This window comes from Schizosaccharomyces pombe, assembly GCF_000002945.2.
Source record: "Schizosaccharomyces pombe strain 972h- genome assembly, chromosome: II".
Classification (NCBI taxonomy): Eukaryota; Fungi; Ascomycota; class Schizosaccharomycetes; order Schizosaccharomycetales; family Schizosaccharomycetaceae; genus Schizosaccharomyces; species Schizosaccharomyces pombe.
The window spans coordinates 4,264,092-4,281,954 of NC_003423.3; the positions used below are offsets into that span (position 1 = coordinate 4,264,092).

General features: G+C 36.8%; 8 protein-coding genes and 10 long non-coding RNA genes across 18 annotated transcripts; 8 read left to right on the forward strand and 10 right to left on the reverse strand.

Annotated features, from left to right (window-relative positions):
* Positions 1 to 31: 31 nt before the first annotated feature.
* Positions 32 to 1,211, reverse strand: SPOM_SPNCRNA.1684. The gene has a single exon (NR_150581.1). It is a non-coding gene; the product is annotated as a non-coding RNA, possible alternative UTR (long non-coding RNA).
* SPOM_SPNCRNA.440 lies at positions 105 to 1,298 on the forward strand. The gene has a single exon (NR_150828.1). It is a non-coding gene; the product is annotated as a non-coding RNA (long non-coding RNA).
* SPOM_SPBC16A3.17C (transporter) lies at positions 1,229 to 3,535 on the forward strand. The gene has a single exon (NM_001023793.3). The coding sequence runs from the start codon at positions 1,468 to 1,470 to the stop codon at positions 3,265 to 3,267; it is 1,800 nt and encodes a 599-aa protein (NP_596772.1). The 5' UTR covers positions 1,229 to 1,467; the 3' UTR covers positions 3,268 to 3,535.
* On the reverse strand, positions 1,309 to 1,594 carry SPOM_SPNCRNA.6516. The gene has a single exon (NR_195864.1). It is a non-coding gene; the product is annotated as a non-coding RNA (long non-coding RNA).
* On the reverse strand, positions 2,571 to 2,869 carry SPOM_SPNCRNA.6517. The gene has a single exon (NR_195865.1). It is a non-coding gene; the product is annotated as a non-coding RNA (long non-coding RNA).
* Positions 2,965 to 4,079, reverse strand: coa5 (cytochrome c oxidase assembly protein Coa5). The gene is made up of 2 exons (NM_001355838.2): positions 3,829 to 4,079; positions 2,965 to 3,779 (listed from the first exon to the last, which is right to left on the reverse strand). The coding sequence occupies exons 1-2, from the start codon at positions 3,997 to 3,999 to the stop codon at positions 3,693 to 3,695; spliced, it is 258 nt and encodes an 85-aa protein (NP_001342705.1). The 5' UTR covers positions 4,000 to 4,079; the 3' UTR covers positions 2,965 to 3,692.
* On the forward strand, positions 3,694 to 4,263 carry SPOM_SPNCRNA.6518. The gene has a single exon (NR_195866.1). It is a non-coding gene; the product is annotated as a non-coding RNA (long non-coding RNA).
* A 128-nt stretch (positions 4,264 to 4,391) lies between these two features.
* Positions 4,392 to 6,648, reverse strand: SPOM_SPNCRNA.6519. The gene has a single exon (NR_195867.1). It is a non-coding gene; the product is annotated as a non-coding RNA (long non-coding RNA).
* Positions 4,821 to 6,670, forward strand: nda2 (tubulin alpha 1). Its single transcript, NM_001023795.3, has 2 exons — positions 4,821 to 4,954; positions 5,045 to 6,670. The coding sequence occupies exons 1-2, from the start codon at positions 4,900 to 4,902 to the stop codon at positions 6,355 to 6,357; spliced, it is 1,368 nt and encodes a 455-aa protein (NP_596774.1). The 5' UTR covers positions 4,821 to 4,899; the 3' UTR covers positions 6,358 to 6,670.
* Positions 6,671 to 6,899: 229 nt separating this feature from the next.
* SPOM_SPBC16A3.14 (mitochondrial ribosomal protein subunit S26) lies at positions 6,900 to 7,941 on the reverse strand. Its single transcript, NM_001023796.4, has one exon. It carries the CDS (start codon positions 7,844 to 7,846, stop codon positions 7,040 to 7,042), a length of 807 nt encoding a protein of 268 aa, NP_596775.2. The 5' UTR covers positions 7,847 to 7,941; the 3' UTR covers positions 6,900 to 7,039.
* Positions 7,942 to 7,992: 51 nt separating this feature from the next.
* On the forward strand, positions 7,993 to 9,351 carry SPOM_SPNCRNA.1685. Its single transcript, NR_150582.1, has one exon. It is a non-coding gene; the product is annotated as a non-coding RNA (long non-coding RNA).
* Positions 8,250 to 10,574, reverse strand: meu7 (alpha-amylase 4; the record flags this gene model as incomplete). Its single annotated transcript, NM_001023797.1, has 1 exon — positions 8,250 to 10,574. One exon carries the CDS (start codon positions 10,572 to 10,574, stop codon positions 8,250 to 8,252), a length of 2,325 nt encoding a protein of 774 aa, NP_596776.1.
* Positions 10,575 to 10,847: 273 nt separating this feature from the next.
* Positions 10,848 to 11,052, reverse strand: SPOM_SPNCRNA.6520. Its single transcript, NR_195868.1, has one exon. It is a non-coding gene; the product is annotated as a non-coding RNA (long non-coding RNA).
* A 91-nt stretch (positions 11,053 to 11,143) lies between these two features.
* Positions 11,144 to 12,971, forward strand: SPOM_SPBC16A3.12C (triglyceride lipase-cholesterol esterase). Its single transcript, NM_001023798.3, has 5 exons — positions 11,144 to 11,197; positions 11,248 to 11,671; positions 11,824 to 12,211; positions 12,259 to 12,608; positions 12,660 to 12,971. Exons 1-5 carry the CDS (start codon positions 11,166 to 11,168, stop codon positions 12,795 to 12,797), a joined length of 1,332 nt encoding a protein of 443 aa, NP_596777.1. The 5' UTR covers positions 11,144 to 11,165; the 3' UTR covers positions 12,798 to 12,971.
* eso1 (mitotic cohesin N-acetyltransferase/DNA polymerase eta Eso1 fusion protein) lies at positions 12,773 to 15,562 on the reverse strand. Its single transcript, NM_001023799.3, has one exon. The coding sequence runs from the start codon at positions 15,498 to 15,500 to the stop codon at positions 12,882 to 12,884; it is 2,619 nt and encodes an 872-aa protein (NP_596778.1). The 5' UTR covers positions 15,501 to 15,562; the 3' UTR covers positions 12,773 to 12,881.
* Positions 13,623 to 14,628, forward strand: SPOM_SPNCRNA.6521. The gene has a single exon (NR_195869.1). It is a non-coding gene; the product is annotated as a non-coding RNA (long non-coding RNA).
* Positions 14,876 to 17,287, forward strand: SPOM_SPNCRNA.6522. The gene has a single exon (NR_195870.1). It is a non-coding gene; the product is annotated as a non-coding RNA (long non-coding RNA).
* ale1 (MBOAT family O-acyltransferase) lies at positions 15,713 to 17,674 on the reverse strand. The gene has a single exon (NM_001023800.3). The coding sequence runs from the start codon at positions 17,432 to 17,434 to the stop codon at positions 15,905 to 15,907; it is 1,530 nt and encodes a 509-aa protein (NP_596779.1). The 5' UTR covers positions 17,435 to 17,674; the 3' UTR covers positions 15,713 to 15,904.
* Positions 17,675 to 17,863: the final 189 nt, after the last annotated feature.

A 17,863-nucleotide genomic window follows, 5' to 3' on the forward strand; every position in this document is an offset into this window, starting at 1 on the left:
CGTCTCTTTCAGCAGCATCACACGGTAGCACACCAAATTGTTTAACAAAATACAACGAAAAGCAGCAAACACTTTACTATACACAAAAAAAAATATACTTACTTGTTTGCGTAAATAGTAAGGCAGTTAATAATTAATAGGAATATAAATCTGAACATATTGAGTAGCAGTATGAACGTAAAAAGCCGATTGAAGCTGTTCTTAGCTTTTTTGCTATCTCTCATGATAAACGAGTAATCTAAATTAGCTGTGCCTTACCGAAAACGAGTATCTTGTCAGCTGTAGAAGAGTATAGATAAATAAAAGTAGACAGCTGGACTCTCCATTAGCCAAATTCGAGTAGACTTGAGCATTGCTTAACTTTTCTTCCTTTCTGCTATTTCTTTTTACTATACTGTTCCTGTTGACTTCAGACTTGCTATTTTGTTTTAAGGCGTATCATGGAAATGTACAATGCCAGGCATATTTGAATGCTTTTATTATCGATCCTTCATTCGCTAATAGACGAAATGTTATTTCAACCGACACCTATTAATTATCGAAGTAATCTTATTTACTATACGTTCGCTGAGTCGTTAAAATGTCAAGCAAGTGCCATGTTGTTGTACATTGACGGCTGCAGCGATCCTCCCTTTTATTCTATTTCATAAAAACCACTTATATTAAGCGTTAAGAACTATTTCCATCCAGCATTAATTACTATCGTTAGATGACTTTTAAAGGCTTCACCGTGCACACCCATTTCTTTTGAAATGTACTCAAGTATCACACTTCGAGGAAAAATTACTTTTTAAAACCTCCTTTTGCGTTTCTTATTACATTTTAGAAATCTTACCACTTCAAACTTGGTTCGTGTAATTGACACGTGGCTAAAAGCTGTTGTAGATACGCGGAATCTCCACGCAAATTTCTATTTGATATATTTCGCATGTTGTCGTTTAACCATATCTAGAATGACAACAAGGATGCACTCTTGAGAAGTGCGTTCAAGCTCCTCCTGCTTACTAAAGAAGTTCATTATAAGGGGGAGCGACGTACCGGAGAAAGCAAATACTGCAAAACAATTTGTCAGTGTGCATACAAATATATGTCACATCTCTCACTTTTCTCCTTATTTAAATTGTATTAGATCTCGATGGATTATGTTATTGTGCTAGTAGTCTGATTTTCGTGATAATCACTTAGACACATATTTGTATAAAAATTTACTGAATACCACTAGCAAGCCGCTTACCAAATTAATCACCATAAGACTCAACAATGAGAAATTTGACTATAAGGAATATATAAGCGTTTGGATAGGGTTTTTAGTGCTTTATTATTAGGATATTTCCTTGTTTACTTGTCTTTGTTTTTCTTTATTCTCCCCCTTAAAAATATTTGTAAAATTGTCTAAAAAACGTCCATCTCAACTAGCGGCCATTTGTTTAAAAAATTTTTATTATTCAAGAGCATAAATTATACGCAATGTCTAGTTCTTCATCTCACAACTCATTTTCCGGCTCTAAAACAAATGCTGCTGAAGGGCAAAATTCAATAGATGGACTATCCCTTAAAAAGACCACCAGTCCTTTTATATTGACAGCATATCCTTCCAATGAAGAAAAGGAAGTTAAAGAAACCGACATAGTTCCGGATGAAAACAAAGTGAATGAACTTGACGTGCATAAGCAATCCACTGAATTCTCTAAACAAGAATCTGCTTCTAATGATGATGATACCAATATACAATTAATCCCAGAAAATAATATGAAAATAGTGGTTCCTGCCTTAATTCTTACTTTGTTTCTTGCTGCATTAGATAATACAATTGTCACCACTGCTTTGCCGACTATAGCTGAAGACTTTAATGATACATCAAGTTCATCATGGATTGGATCTGCCTATGTCCTTGCTTCCAACGCAGTTCTTCCTGCTGTCGGTGTATTTTGCAATATCCTTGGAAGAAAAATAGTACTTTACATTTGCATTTTCTTTTTCATGCTGGGTAGTGCACTTTGTGGTGCATCACAAAACATGATATGGCTAATCGTTTGCCGTGCCATTCAAGGCCTTGGTGGAGGAGGTATTATTTCTCTCGTGAATATTATTATATCTGATATAACCCCATTGCGCACAAGACCAATGTATAGTGGAATTCTGGCTACTGCCTGGGGTGCGGCTTTGGTAGCAGGGCCTATTATTGGAGGTGCAATTTGTCAAAGAACAACTTGGAGATGGATTTTCTTTATTAATTTACCAAGTGGCGGTATTGCAACTGCCTTAATTGTTGTGTTTTTGCATTTATTGCCTTGTGAGCGTACTTCGTTTAAAAAGTTTTTGAAGACTTTTGACTTCATTGGCCTTGTATGTGTGATAACCGGTATCGTATTGATTCTTTTGGGAATTTCTTTAGGTGCATCATCGGGGAAATGGCGCCGTGCTAATATCCTATGTTATCTTATTATTGGCGGTTGTTTATTTGTATTTGCTTTTATATATGATACTTTTACGAAAAGAAATGCTGTTTTACCACCTCCATTCTTTAAAAATCGTTCTAGTGCAGCTTTGCTGGCTTGTTCATCTTTTTTCTATTTAAATTACATGCTTTTTGCATATTACGTTCCTCAATACTTTCAACGGATTCGCGGTGACAATCCCATTATGTCTGGTGTACATACTATCCCTTGTGCAGCTGTGCTGTGCTTTTTTTGTACGACAGTTGGCATGGTTCTTCGGAAGCTAGGACGTTACTTGCCGTTGATATATGTTGGATATATCAGCTGTGTTGCCGGTATGGGTGCAATGATATGTGTAAATGCTACGACCTCTATGAGCAAAGTCATGGGGTTAACTACCATATTTATGTTCGGATCTGGTTTTCTTTTTCTGCCTCCGCTCATTGCAATGCAGGCAACTTTTCCACCTGCAATGACTTCCATGGCTACTGCTACACTTATGTTTATACGTACCATGGGTGGTTCTATTGGTATTACAGTTGGTGAAGTAATATTTAATGAACGGGTTACTCAATCCTTTGACGGGAATACAACTTATGCTCAGTTATCTTATAAACAGGTTGAACGGTTACCCCAGGAATTACAGATTCGTGTAAAGAATACCTATGCGTCTGCCTTCAGGGTTATTTGGATATTTTGTACTGTTGTGATGGCAATTGGTTTTGCTTCTATATTTTTCATTAAAAGCCGTCCCTTGATAAGTAATGCTCAATCTGTGCCAGCAAAAAAGAAAGGTGATAGCGATGAAAAGCCAGCCGAAAAGGTGTAAATTATTTTATTTTGTTTTATTTATTATTTAGAAATTTATTGCTTTAACGTCTTTCTCACTGTTCGAATGTGCCTTTGAGTTAACTTGAGAAACAGGATTTTTAAGGAAAGTTTGTGTAGTTATATCTCAATTTTTTTTTTAGAAACCGATAGCTAGAGATAATCCTAGAGGGTGAATTATACTGTATATCTTTGATTATACCTAGTAGAAAACACTTTTAATTTGTTTGCAGGGAATTCGGAAATTAAAACTTCATCTTTAAAATCGAAACCTTGAATGCATTTAATTAAGTAGATAGTCGAAATAATATCGCTAGAATTTAACACACTACGACCTCTGATGGTTCATAGAATAGGTAGCTTTTCTTAATGGCATAATTTAGTAATATCTGTTTGTATGATTTAATTGTCTATGAAACCATAGATTTATTGTTCGTCAACATTTGATGGCTTCTCAGTATCTTGGTCGGTGTTTTTTTCTGGCGCAATTCGATATCGTTTAGTCATATCCAGCTGAATTATAACCATTTAGTAAAATAATAAGAGCCAAGCATTAACGTACCATTTGACGTTTGCATTCGCCATACGCCTCTATCAGATTTTTGCATTCTTCTGGAAGTTCGTCCTTGTTTTTGAGACATTCTCGTGCACTTTTTTTTTTAACAAACATACAATCAGAATGTAACAAACAATTTGCTAAATCTTCACGAATAACTTTACACGATCGGCCCATTTTTTACTGTAATTTTAAAACAAGGCTAAAAGTACATTGAATTCGTTCTTGTCAGTAGAAAATAGGATTTGGCGTAAGGTAAGGTGAACCTCTACAATTTGTTAATCCCTTAAAAGAACCATATGATCAAATGTTCTATACTAGATTCACCATACGTAAAATACATACTATTAAGAAAATAATTAAGCAAGCTGCTTTTAATTAGGTTTCATAAAACTGGGAATCCAAAATCTTTTGTCGGGCTAAACGCATAGTAATTTGACAGTGATTACAAACCCACAAAGCTTTGCTTTCAAACCTACTTTCTGAGGTTTCTAACCTTTAAGTATACGCTTAATGCATTTATTGCAAATCACTCAAGTATAAAACATCATTATATAGAAAACAGTAAAACGCAATGCAATGATTATAACCTTTCTTATCAAAAACCGTAAAGTGTTGCTAGTATGTTTTTATAAACAATTGTTACATATTTGAAACAAATTCTCGTATTCTTTGGCAAAGGAGCATAATTCTCATTATTTATGCTTAAATACTAATAATTATGTTCATTTGCTTCGTGAAAAAATGTCTTTCAAATCATAGTTCTTTGTTTACATTTATCGTCACTTCAATCCGTACAGTACAGAAAAATTCGAAAATTGATCATTGCAAGAATATTAATGAATACTACTTATATTACTTCTTTATAAAACATTATGTTATTTGCATGGTATGAGTTTTGGAACCTCATTGCATAAACTTCCCTCCTTAGTGCTTTACGAGTTCATTCGTTTTTCGTTATTTCCTACTCATGACTTGGAGTACCTACGCTCTCCCTTGACAAACAACCTAAGTTTGCAACCAAAACGTCTTGTGTAGCGCGTTTAGTTGCATTTACATTCGTTATTATCACAAATTATGAGAGAAGTAATTTCTGTTCATGTTGGACAAGCAGGTGTTCAAATCGGTAACGGTATGTTCAATATCCATCTTTTTGTATTGCTGTATACTCTAAATAGTTGGCAATCGATTTTTTCATAAAAAATTTAGCTAACATTTCTAGCATGCTGGGAGTTGTACTGTTTGGAGCATGGCATAGGACCCGACGGTTTTCCTACAGAAAACTCCGAAGTTCACAAAAACAATAGCTATTTAAATGATGGATTCGGTACATTTTTTTCTGAAACCGGGCAAGGAAAATTCGTACCTAGAAGTATCTATGTTGATCTTGAGCCTAACGTTATTGATCAAGTTCGTACTGGACCGTATAAAGATCTGTTTCATCCTGAACAGATGGTAACTGGTAAGGAAGATGCTTCTAACAATTACGCCCGTGGACATTATACTGTAGGAAAGGAAATGATTGATAGTGTATTAGAAAGGATACGTCGTATGGCTGACAATTGTTCTGGTCTCCAAGGTTTCCTTGTATTTCATTCTTTTGGTGGTGGTACCGGCTCGGGTTTGGGTGCTTTACTTCTGGAGCGCTTGAACATGGAATACGGAAAGAAATCTAACCTCCAATTTTCTGTTTATCCCGCCCCTCAAGTGAGCACATCCGTTGTTGAACCTTACAACTCTGTGCTCACTACCCATGCTACTCTCGATAACTCTGACTGTACCTTTATGGTTGATAATGAGGCTTGTTACGATATCTGTCGCCGAAATCTTGACATTGAGCGTCCAACCTATGAAAACCTCAACCGCCTTATTGCTCAAGTTGTCTCTTCTATCACCGCTTCTCTTCGATTTGCTGGTAGCTTAAATGTTGACTTAAATGAGTTTCAAACTAATCTTGTGCCATACCCTCGTATTCACTTTCCTTTAGTCACTTATTCTCCTATTGTCAGTGCAGCTAAAGCATTCCATGAATCCAACAGCGTACAAGAGATTACGAATCAGTGCTTTGAGCCTTATAATCAAATGGTAAAATGTGATCCACGAACTGGCCGCTATATGGCTACTTGTCTTTTGTATCGTGGTGATGTTATCCCACGTGATGTCCAGGCTGCCGTTACTAGCATTAAATCTCGTCGCACCATCCAATTTGTTGATTGGTGCCCTACTGGTTTCAAAATCGGTATTTGCTATGAGCCACCCCAACACGTTCCTGGTAGTGGAATCGCTAAGGTAAATCGTGCTGTTTGTATGCTTTCAAATACCACCTCGATTGCTGAAGCTTGGTCTCGTCTGGACCACAAGTTTGACCTTATGTACAGCAAGCGTGCTTTTGTTCATTGGTATGTCGGTGAAGGTATGGAAGAAGGTGAATTTTCAGAAGCCAGAGAAGATTTGGCTGCCTTAGAAAGGGATTACGAAGAGGTTGGTCAAGATTCTATGGATAACGAAATGTACGAAGCTGACGAAGAGTATTAATTTATCCAATAATCGCTTTTATACGTTATTTCATTCGTTTTATAACTTGAAGATATCTTGCATCTACCCTTGTCTCTTTAATCTTTGTTTATTCAGCCCTGTGGTCAAATAACTAAAGGGTGTCTGTCTTTCTTTGAGAGTTAAAATGTTCACCCAGCGGCAAGGAGATAAATTGCTCGTCCACTTATCTCACTGATTTTTTAACTTGAACATTCTTTTTCTTTACTAGTCAATTCTCATTTAGATATCAATCTAATCCACTCTATCTTTGCAAATAAACCACCAGTAAAATTTCAATTTCTCCTTTCTGTGGTATCTTTTTTTTTTAATTTTGCATGAAAAAGAGACACTATAAACTGTAAATTACATTGTGTATTGGCGCTTTTCTAGCTTTACAAAAAAAATGTTTTTAATCTCAACCTCTAAGCAATAAATCGGTTAATTGGTTAATAAATTACTTAACTTATATGACTCGATTGCTCGGAATTAGCCTAAAATCATTTAGAATACGAGCATGAGCCAAAACAGTCTACTGTAGAAGTTTCAAGGACGAGTAGAGAAAACACAATTTTTATTAAAATTAGAATGAAATTTATAAGGTGAAAGTAGAAAAAGGCGTTTTTTTAAAATCATAACAAGATTGTGATGAGATATAATTATCTAAATTGATTGCACCTTTCTTTCATACCAAAGAATTAGTCAATCTTTCCTCAATGACAGACCAATCTATGCAATCAAACCATGTGTCGATGTATCTTGAGCGATTTAAAAGACCGTAATCTTTATAATATGCATGATTCCATAAACAAAGGTTTAAAATGGGAACATGCGCATATTTTCGAGGTCTGGCACTATAATCTGGCACACTAGAAATAAGATGGGGATCATTTGATTGCCATCTAGTCCAAAGATACGGAGAACCTGCTTGAAAAGTTCTCAGTAAGTTTAATCTATTATAATCATCAATTACAATCCAAAGCCAACATGCTCCAAAACTATTTGAGGCAAGCTCATGAATTTTAGAAAGTAAATTTTCTTTAGAACCAAAGTTTTCATTGACTGCTTTATTGATAGCGGCATTAGCTTCATATTTTGAGTTTTTTTTGGCATCTGCAGCTCTTTTTCCGATCAAGCTTTGAAAAAAGAAATGATTGTTGTAAGCTTGACTTGCAAACTGGAATGTGGCTGCATGCTCAGGCAAAGCGGCTGTTTGAAAGATAATGTTAAACACAGATGAATCCTCAAGTTCTGTTCCCTTCACTCGATCATTTAATTCTTTTACTACTTGACGTTGATGCTGGTCCCAGGCAATGTCAAGAGCTTCAGGACTGAAAAGTGGTAGCAAATTTCTTTGTGAAAGATTAGGAACTGTGTGGTAATTGTAGCAATAGTTTACTCGATGCACATTGTCTGTAACTGAACTACATCGTTTCAGAAGGTGAGTTATCGGTGAAAGCGCAAGCCCTTTTCGTAGACCTGTGTTGAGCATAAGCAAATTATCTGAATATTAGGTATAACTTGCTGAAATACCTATATAAACCAACAACGAAGTATTTAAGGGAACTGGACGTGTTTGGGTATCGCAGCTCGCCTTGTGTCAAATACAAGTTAGCCACACCACCGCAATTATGAATACGTTTGGACGGTTTGCGTCGGATATCATTATGGGAGTTTAAATTTTTTTGGCTAAAGCTTTACTTGAGTACTTTGTAATTTAAAGCCAAAAATTAAAATGGATTTACCCGTCTATTATTTATATTGAGGTGACTTATCGTTCATGAACTTCAGTACAGAGCCCTATGGGTCTGTAAACTAAGTCATCATACTTTATATGAAAAAGGTTTATGTAAAATAAAAAATCTGTATATTATTAGATTTCAAGGAACGTATACCTACAAAATCATTAACAAAGATAATAAAAGAGCGGCGAGGACATTGGTAAATCCTCGATTTTGCTCTGGTGCCTTTGATGTTTGGGCTTCTTCAACGTTAATGGAGAGAGAACCTTCACTGTTATAATCTTCAGTAAGCTGAATTGGAGATGGGCACAATCCCATCTCATAAGCCGATTCCTCTGGGTACAAGATCATGGGTTCACCGTTGCGTACCATAAATACCTGTCGATTATCTTGTACTGGAACGGACTTGCAAGATAATACGTCCATCCACTTGTGCTCTTCTGCCGAAACAGTATAATGGAAATGAATGTAATATGAACCTAAGTTGTTGAGTACGGTTATTACTTTGCCACGTCGTAAAAGCAATATTCTTTTATCAACGATGCTAATATCCGACTGCATATTTAAGAAAGCTTCTCCGTCTTTGCTTTCAATCATAGCTTTGCGGAAACGATTGATTGTAGACGTGAACTTATAGTAAGGATTTCTTTTTGGGAAACCTTTCTCCCAAATTGCAGGTCGATTATAAGGAACCTCTTCACCGCGCATGGCAAGTTCTTGGCCGTTGTACATCATAGGAATACCATCTCCCATAAGAACAAAAGCAATTGCATTCTTTAAGGTGGCTGGATCACTAGAAATTGAAGCCATTCTAGGAAGGTCTTTGTTCTCAACGAAGTTTCCTAACAATAGGGGATTGACACACAAACCGCGCATGTCAGTCATTTTGTCGGCAAGATCAACAATTCCCTCTGGATTATTCATCAAAAATGCTTTTACAGCAGATTCTCTAACAGGGAAGTTACTCAACCCTTCCAAGTCGTTTTGCCAATCACAAACTTTTAAAGAGTCGGAAGATTTCAAGTCACCCATGCAAAACACTCCAGCAGCTTTGCAAAAATCTGGCCAGTACTTTCTATATTTGTCACCCATAGCATCGAAACGAATACCATCAATTTGGAAAGTTTCTACAAATGTTTGAATATAGTCCTCGAGAGCCCCTTTAGCACTAGGACGCTCATGAACTGAATGGTCTTCATGGCAAGAGCAGTGTTCCTCGTGCTTCCAAGGCTTGTGATCGGGCTTGGTTCCATTGTGGGGAACTGGACGAGGGAACTTACCGTGATGGCAGTGTTCCTCGTGCTTCCAGGGTTTATGGTCAGGCTTGGTTACATTGTGAGGAACTGGACGAAGGAACTTACCATGGTGGCAGTGTTCCTCGTGCTTCCAAGGTTTGTGGTCAGGCTTGGTTCCATTATGAGGAACTGGGCGAGAGAACTTATCATGATGGCATGAGCAGTGTTCCTCGTGCTTCCATGGCTTGTGATCGGGCTTGGTTCCATTGTGGGGAACTGGACGAGGGAACCTACCGTGATGGCAGTGTTCCTCGTGCTTCCAGGGTTTATGGTCAGGCTTGGTTCCATTGTGAGGAATTGGACGGGGAAACTTACCGTGATGGCAGTGTTCCTCGTGCTTCCAGGGTTTATGATCAGGCTTGGTTCCATTATGAGGAACTGGACGAGGGAACTTATCATGATGGCATGAGCAGTGTTCCTCGTGCTTCCAGGGTTTATGGTCAGGCTTGGTTCCATTATGAGGAACTGGACGAGGGAACTTATCATGATGGCATGAGCAGTGTTCCTCGTGCTTCCAAGGCTTGTGGTCAGGCTTGGTTCCATTATGAGGAACTGGGCGAGGGAACTTACCGTGATGGCAGTGTTCCTCGTGCTTCCAGGGTTTATGGTCAGGCTTGGTTCCATTGTGAGGAACTGGGCGAGGGAACTTGTCGTGATGGCATGAGCAATGTTCCTTGCATTTGTGATCAATATGAGTTTTATCGAAATACGTATTCTTGAAATAATCGTCTTCAAAATATTCCGAAATTGTGTGATTTATGGCAACATCTACCATCAAATACATGCCTTTGCCGTGCAAAGCATCTGAAAGCTCTTTTAAGTCCTCTTCGTTCCCGAAGTGAGGATTAAGACGGTAATAATTTTTAGGTCTATGCCCGTGGTAGGCTTCCCCATGATATTCCGGGCCTTCAAGTTGTTCAACGACTGGAGAAATAGAAATCGCTGTGAAACCCAAATCTCGAATATAGTCAAGATGATCAACAATACCTTGCCAATTTCCTCCACAGTACTTTTCAGCTTTCACATCGCAATGAGGTACGACCTTGCTGGTAGCAAACCTATCGGTCATAACATTATAAACGGATTGCTTTTTCCATTCCTCGGCAGATAATGCCTGGACCGGGGGAGCAACGCCCAACACGAGAATGATTGACAATGCGAGATCCTTCAATGACAATTTCATTTCGTGTAGTGAGTTGTTCCGGTGAAGATACAGGGAACTTTTGCCAAGTATATATAGTATTTTTAGGCGTAAACAAAAGGACTGCTCAGAGAGCTATATTTGATAAACAAATAAACGAACTATTTCATAATATGGAAGCTTATTTCTGTAAACAAATAAAATTCATGATTTGATATGTCGGCGTAAATAAACATTCTATTTTTGAATATAAACCGTAACTTAAATTACTATGTATGGATGTTTGCATTGTGCGACCACAACATTAGTTTAATGGTAACACTGCATAATGCCGCAGAATGATCAGCCTCATTGTTAAGATCAGGAAAGTTAAATAAAAAGGATAACAATTAAAAATGTTTATTTACGAGTAGTTCAACCCTTATGTAAAATACTTGTTTTGTATTTAAATTTAGATCAATTCATTGAAATAAATGATTAAAGCTATTGATTGATGTAAAGAAAAAGAAACAAAGTCGATTTATTCAAGTTATATTTGATATTGACGTTTTGTAAAATTAATCATATTTTCGTATGCCATGGTGTTGTTGTTGATCAGCCTATTTTTTACCAACAATCGAATTTTTTGGTAGTATGTCAGGATTCAATAAAAATCAAATATATTGGTACGTAAACAATCCTCTTCAAAAGATTCATTGTTTTTAACGTGAAAAAGGGGAGACTATGTTGGCGTAATTGCAGCTTTCGTCGGTGTGTATACCGAATTAGTAGCACGAATATTTATTTACATGATACCTGAGCGAGTCAGGGAATGGTTTCGTGTACGTATAATTGTTCTGTATCATTACTACATAAGCTCTAAAACTACGGATGGAATGACCGATGCGGTTCAAAAGTGTCGAAACATTTATGAAATATGCGAAGCCTTTGGGTATCGGGTTGAAGAACACCTTGTGCGAACTCAAGACAACTTTATACTATGTCTACATAGAATTACACATCCTAAGCAAAGCCAACATAAGCGTGAAGTAGTTTATTGTCACCATGGGCTCATGACAAATTCTGAATTATGGGTTGCAGTTAATGAATCCGAGAGAAGTCTTCCTTTTGTTTTAATTGAATCTGGATATGATGTTTGGGTAAGTTATTTGCTTGCCAGATCAAGACTCTATCCCGAGCTATTGTTGAAGACGCGTAAAGAAAAGCTATTGATTTAACAAATATGAGAAGGGCAAATGTTTACATTAGATTTTCGTAGGATATATTTGGCGTTGACTAACAATACATTTAGTTGGGCAACAATCGAGGAAACAAGTATAGCAGGAAACACATTACTTACAAACCGAAGGACGAAGAATTTTGGAACTTCTCGTTAGATGATATGGCCATGTTTGATATTCCCGATACTGTTGATTACATCTTGAGGGAAACAGGAAGAGAAAAACTAAACTATATTGGCTTTTCTCAAGGAACTGCTCAAGCAATGGCTGCACTTAGCATTAATCCGGATTTGAATGACAAAGTAAATATTTTCATAGGGTTAGCGCCTGCTTATGCTCCCAAAGGCTTTTCAAATTACTTCGTTGACTATATTGTCAAAGTTAATCCAAAAATTATGTATCATCTTTTTGGGCGCCGTTGTCTTTTACCTTCAGTCACTTTTTGGCAAAATATATGTTGTATGTTTCTTTTTTTTAAATTTCAACTTCATCTGCTTACTCTACAGATCCCCCAATTTTTGTAAAAATTGTCGATGTATCCCTTAAAATTTTATTCAACTGGGACCTATCCAACATTTCTCTTAATCAAAAACTTTGCGGTTATGCACATCTTTACTCTTTTTCAAGTGTAAAGAGTGTTGTTCACTGGCTTCAGATTATAAAAAACTGTACTTTCCAGCTTTATGACGACGATATGGCTCTTCTAGCTGGATATGGTTCACGCCATTACCAAGTTCCTCTGTTTCCTACGAATAATATCAAATGCCCAATGCTGATACTATGGGGAGGTAAAGATACTTTGATCAATATGGAAGTAATGAGAACTGCTCTTCCTCCCCATGCAAAGGAAGTTTCGGTAAGCCTTTTATTTTATAGGTTTGTTGCTCAATATGCTAATATAAGTTAGATTGCTCATTATGAACATCTTGACTTTCTATGGGGCCAGGATGTTAAAGAGGAAGTGTTCCCAGTTGTAATAGATGCCCTTAAGCATCATTCATTAGGCAAAGCCAAACATTTCGTTAAACAAAACGGTTTTCATTAATGATTAATTAATAATTTAAAAAAAAAACTTCTATATAACGCTTAGATAGATATTTAGAACAACTTTAATTTTGTCAGACTATTTTCAACTTTCATAAACAGCATATCGAAGTGACTTCGAAGAACCATTGTTTCGAGAACGATGCCACGAAATAATGAACTGTTTACCACTTTCACTAGGCTGACTAAAAGCAACTTCTGCAGGCGATATAACGTAACCGTAAATGAATTTTTTTAAAGCATTGTCTAATAGTAAACTTGCTATCCCTTGTTTGCGTCTTGAAGCTGATACCCAAATCCTGGAAATACCCAATACAAACCCCTTTCGTAGATTTTCGTTTTTTATATATACTGCGGAAGAGGTGCTATTGTTGTTGTTGAGTTCAAGTTCATCGACTATGTATGCAGAAGATATACGCTCTGCCAGAAGTAATCCGACACATTTCTTATCTGATATGAATAGAAATGTGGTATATTTATCTACCCCAATTGTTTCAATAGGCTCACTTGAAAGTTCGTTATTTACGAAAGATAAAGCTTCCTCTGCTTTTCTTTGATCAATTAATGAGCTTTCTGAATTTATGCTGTATATGCAATCGGAACTCAAACCATAGTTAACGCGATAAATAGGAGAGCATTGAAAGGACACAGTAACACCTCCTAGAACCCGAGAATGAAACCTAGAATGAAGCAAAATATCTTCTTCGCTCGTTGAATTGTACTCCATAGAACATTCTGAACAAGTTACGGTGGAATTAGCCAAATCTAAGTGTAACTGGGTCATGTTGTCTGAGCTGTTGGAAATTGCTTTTGGCGTTTGCTTTTTCCAATTTGGTGTCAGATTTCCACCGTTTCCTAAAAATGCGTCCAAAAATGCTCTTTTGTTGTTTGTTTCATCGGATAAAGGTGCATAATGCTTGCTACCGGTTTTCCTTCCATATGTTTTAGGCTTTACTTGCTTAGGTTTATCATGGGATGGCGGTACTAAGTTATTATAGCGTTCTTTTCTCGAAATGGAGAGAGCTATATGATAATCTTCATGTTCATTTCTTTCGGATAAAGTAATTTTCTGTTCGCATTCTTCACACGTGTAAGTTTCATCAGCTGAATTCTCCGTTGGTTTAGAAACAGCGGTCTGTTGTAGCATATCAAAAATCCCTTTACCTTTACCTCTTTTCAACCTTTTAGGTGACTTTATATCTTTTTCCGAAGATAATTCAAAAGAATTATTTTCCCTCATATTTTCGTTCAATAATTTAGCGCGTCCCTCAATAGAAGGTGAAACAGAAGTAGACATGTAGATTTCATCATTGGACTTTTTTAAAAAACCCTCAATTCCCCTAGAATTACGATCAACCTCTATGATGTTTTGAAAGCTAATAGATAAGTTTGAAATCGGATATACATCGAATTCCTGTTGCAGTTGACGCAACAGTTTGGATGTTGCTTCAACAATAAACTGAGTGCTAATATCAACATTCATAGGTATTTGACTTGACCTTGACTTTCTCAGAAATCTTGATACAACAGTCAAACAAATGGTCTTGGGCCTTCTCATTCCTTCAAGTTCAAGGAATCGTGATCGAAGATCAGATGCGAATACTTGAAACCAGTTAATTGCATCTTCTTCAGACTTCACTTTTTGCTGAGAAAAATTTTTAGCCGACAACATTGATTTAATCTGAACTTGTGTAGTAATCTCAGTGTTATCAATTCCATGGCACAAATTCCAAACGAGTGGACCGTTAGTTTGACCAAGCTTATCTATCAAAAAGTCCATACTCATATTCCAAACATCCTTAATAGAATCTGTTCCTAATAAATTAATTATTTCTTCTCCAAATTTTCCGCCCAGCATTCTTATATCAGTAATCTTTAATGACACTAAATAATCTTGAATTGCATTTTTCGTTAAAATAGTTTGCTTGTTTGGTTTATTACGCGAGCTGACAAGCTTTGAAAGCATTGGGTTAAAAGAAACTCCTGCTGAGCACGTGTATTTGAGTTGCAAGTATATATCATCGCGAATTTCTTTCACGATTTTTGCAGCGTAAAATAAAAAAACATCATCCCAATCCCTTTCATAATCTTCTTTCGTTCTATCTACAACTTCTTCTTCAATGACCATTCCAAACTCAGCAGGCCATAGTAGCACTGGAGCCTGCGGCAAAGCAACATTTGAGTCCTCAGAGGGAATTTTCAAGTAAGGATATTCCTCCAACACAATCCGTTTAACATCACTCGTAAGTTCAATAAAACATTCGTCAATACTAGCCTTCTTAACCACAGGCGCATGTTTCTTTATGATGTTAAGAATCTTAACGCTTTCGTGCCGATAAGGATCTAAACAGGTTTTATAGTAGTTAGGATTTGGGTTTTCATGGTACTTAGCCTCTGACTCCCCAGCTTTCCAAGTTTTTACATGAGCGGTACAAAGCTCTGGACATTTCTTTTTTGCTTCAGTAACTGTTTCATGGCGTGAAATATTCGCTGCACGGGCTGCGTAGTTTACAGCAATAAGCCCTTGCCATTGTTGAACAGCAAGGGGAACTGAATGGTCTAATCCTAGGCGAACACTTTCGACTTGAGCGTAAAAAGCATCCTGATCAATATGAGCTACAACCCTTAACGGTGAATTTTGTGTACCTGCTTTATCACAATATTGCAAGTCCTTCCAAGAGAATTTGCTTTTGCCTAATTCCATTCAGTTCATACCCTCAAAAAAGTTCTTTAATAAGAATCGCTCAAGTTCTATAGCGCGTTCGTGTTGAATTTAGTGGACTAAGGTACTAGATATAGCAACGTTACCTACTACCAGATACTAAAGCAAAATAAATTCAAACTCTCATAATGTTGTAACCAAAATAAATCATCAAAGGAAATTAGATGTTAAACTTAAAAACTGAATTGAGAGAAAACATTCAGGAATTTTATTTAAGAGACTACTTTAATATGTAAACATATATATAAACACAATGAATATACTGCCGCCATGAAAGGTATTGTATATGATGAACAATTAAGATGAAATTGCTGTTAACAAAGCTGCAAAATATTCAAATGCTTCAATTTATTGCATATGATGCTACCTCATAGCAAATTAATCCTTCATTCATCATTTTCAAAATCTTCTCTTTTGGGCACCGACATATTTAACATGTCCGTATCACTAGTGGATTTCATAGATTGTTCGTAACTTTTTAGTTTATAGCTGTTGACTCTGGATCGTATCTTATTATCTAATTTCGACCTTATTGGGGAATTGAACACAGCCAGAGCTATCAATATATATATATGCACAATAAAATATAGCTCTTTCCAAACGTGTATTGATTCTTTTAGATTCAAAAGAAGGAAAGAGATAATTAGATAGGAGAGAGAGAGGTTTGTTGCTACCATACCAATAACATCATAGACTCGCTTAAAAGGCCCAGGAGTTTCCATATCTGGTTTAAGGAAAAATGGGCGAACATGGCGACGCGTGTATTTTGCAACTGTTTGGATAAAGGCTGCGGAAACAAAAGTCAAATAATATCCAGCAGAAACTCCATGCCACATTGCACTAACAGTGAATGTGCTTAGCGTACTTTTGAACCCTGGACGCTTTCCCTTCTTTGCAACTCTCAAATAAACGTAATTTCGAAGCCATTTATTGGTATTCATGTTCCAAGCCTCAAGAGCACATTTGATATTATCTGCGAATTCGAACTTAATAGGGTCAATATTCTTCACTCGATCCCAACGAGGATGCTTAGAAGAATCCAGGCCATTATAACCAATGCCTGACAATATACATGCACCGTCAGAAAGTTCCCATGCGCCATAATATTTCATTCTTGCAACAAAAGCAGTTATGCAAACGTATCCATATTTTAGCAAAATAGGGGAGGAAGCAAACTTAGGTGTAAGTAGAAACTTTAAAGGATAGATTGAGCTTCCGGTAATAAATAAAATCAGCCACAACAGACCTCGCCAGCAACGACCTAAGGCTGGTTCCAAACTGTGTGGTGTTATCTGTTTTTCATAAGGATCAGCCAAAGGCTTAAACATAGAAAGGGTTATAAACCTTTCGTAATCAACATAATCAAAAGCTGGACCAACAAGTAATGAGGGAAAGAAAAATACGTATCCAAGGAAATACAAGATATTAGGAATCTTTCTCAACGCGCGGTCTTTTTGATAAGAAGATAATTCACTTGAAGGAAGACGACCGTCGTAAACAGACCAGGCAAACGCTGTAAGCTTCATACATAGTACCATTTGTGAAGCAGTAATATCAGTATTTTCTGAAGGGTAAATGTACCGAATAACATGGCTGCTAAATGTATGGCCAAGGATTACTATAAATATGATCCATGGCATTCGTGACGATCGATAAAACGCGGCCACGAAATATGTGAACAAAGCGTCAAATAGCAAAACTAAAACGCCATCGTAAAGATGATGAACACCAATGAGATAAAATAAACCTATGCTTATTGAAAATAAGTTTCTAATCCATGGAGCCGAAGGAAGTCTTTTTAGTATGCCGGCAAACGGGTATGCTGAAAGAAAACAAAACAGTAACTTGAGCTGATCCGGGTGGACTCCAAGGAAAGAAGAGAAGTATTCAAATGGTATATCAATAAGATAAGCCATTGTTAATGTAGACAATACTGTCTCCTGCTTTGGGAATGCCTTTGAATTGAACAACTGATATTAAACACTCAACAATCGATTATTCTTTAATCACGAATGTACAGTGAAGATTGTACCCAGAGTTTGGTGTTGGTGAAGTTTTAGCTCATGAACACCAACAATTTCTGGTCTAAAGAACTAGCACAACTTTTGTCACAAATTATTCAAGAAACCCACGGTCCTTGTTGAGCTACTATAATCAACTGATCAACTGACAACATTTAAGAATATGACCCAATTTTACAACGTATCTATCCAAAACTACACTGTAAAGCTTAACGAGAATTGCACTGATATTTCATGAAATATCAAGATAGTACAGCTATGCTTCACATATGGTAGGCTCAGATAACATATTACAAGGTACTATTTTATAAACAGTTAAAGACC

Excerpts from the sequence above, each read along its gene's own strand:
- SPOM_SPBC16A3.17C (NM_001023793.3), top strand. The coding sequence starts at position 1,468 with ATGTCTAGTTCTTCATCTCACAACTCATTTTCCGGCTCTAAAACAAAT.
- coa5 (NM_001355838.2), bottom strand. The coding sequence starts at position 3,999 with ATGGGCCGATCGTGTAAAGTTATTCGTGAAGATTTAGCAAATTGTTTG. Across the intron at positions 3,780-3,828 it reads GCGAATGCAAACGTCAAATG|CTGGATATGACTAAACGATA; the intron begins GTACGTTAATGC and ends GTTATAATTCAG.
- nda2 (NM_001023795.3), top strand. The coding sequence starts at position 4,900 with ATGAGAGAAGTAATTTCTGTTCATGTTGGACAAGCAGGTGTTCAAATC. Across the intron at positions 4,955-5,044 it reads AGGTGTTCAAATCGGTAACG|CATGCTGGGAGTTGTACTGT; the intron begins GTATGTTCAATA and ends TAACATTTCTAG.
- SPOM_SPBC16A3.14 (NM_001023796.4), bottom strand. The coding sequence starts at position 7,846 with ATGCTCAACACAGGTCTACGAAAAGGGCTTGCGCTTTCACCGATAACT.
- SPOM_SPBC16A3.12C (NM_001023798.3), top strand. The coding sequence starts at position 11,166 with ATGTCAGGATTCAATAAAAATCAAATATATTG. Across the intron at positions 11,198-11,247 it reads AATAAAAATCAAATATATTG|GGGAGACTATGTTGGCGTAA; the intron begins GTACGTAAACAA and ends AACGTGAAAAAG. Across the intron at positions 11,672-11,823 it reads AATCTGGATATGATGTTTGG|TTGGGCAACAATCGAGGAAA; the intron begins GTAAGTTATTTG and ends CAATACATTTAG.
- eso1 (NM_001023799.3), bottom strand. The coding sequence starts at position 15,500 with ATGGAATTAGGCAAAAGCAAATTCTCTTGGAAGGACTTGCAATATTGT.
- ale1 (NM_001023800.3), bottom strand. The coding sequence starts at position 17,434 with ATGGCTTATCTTATTGATATACCATTTGAATACTTCTCTTCTTTCCTT.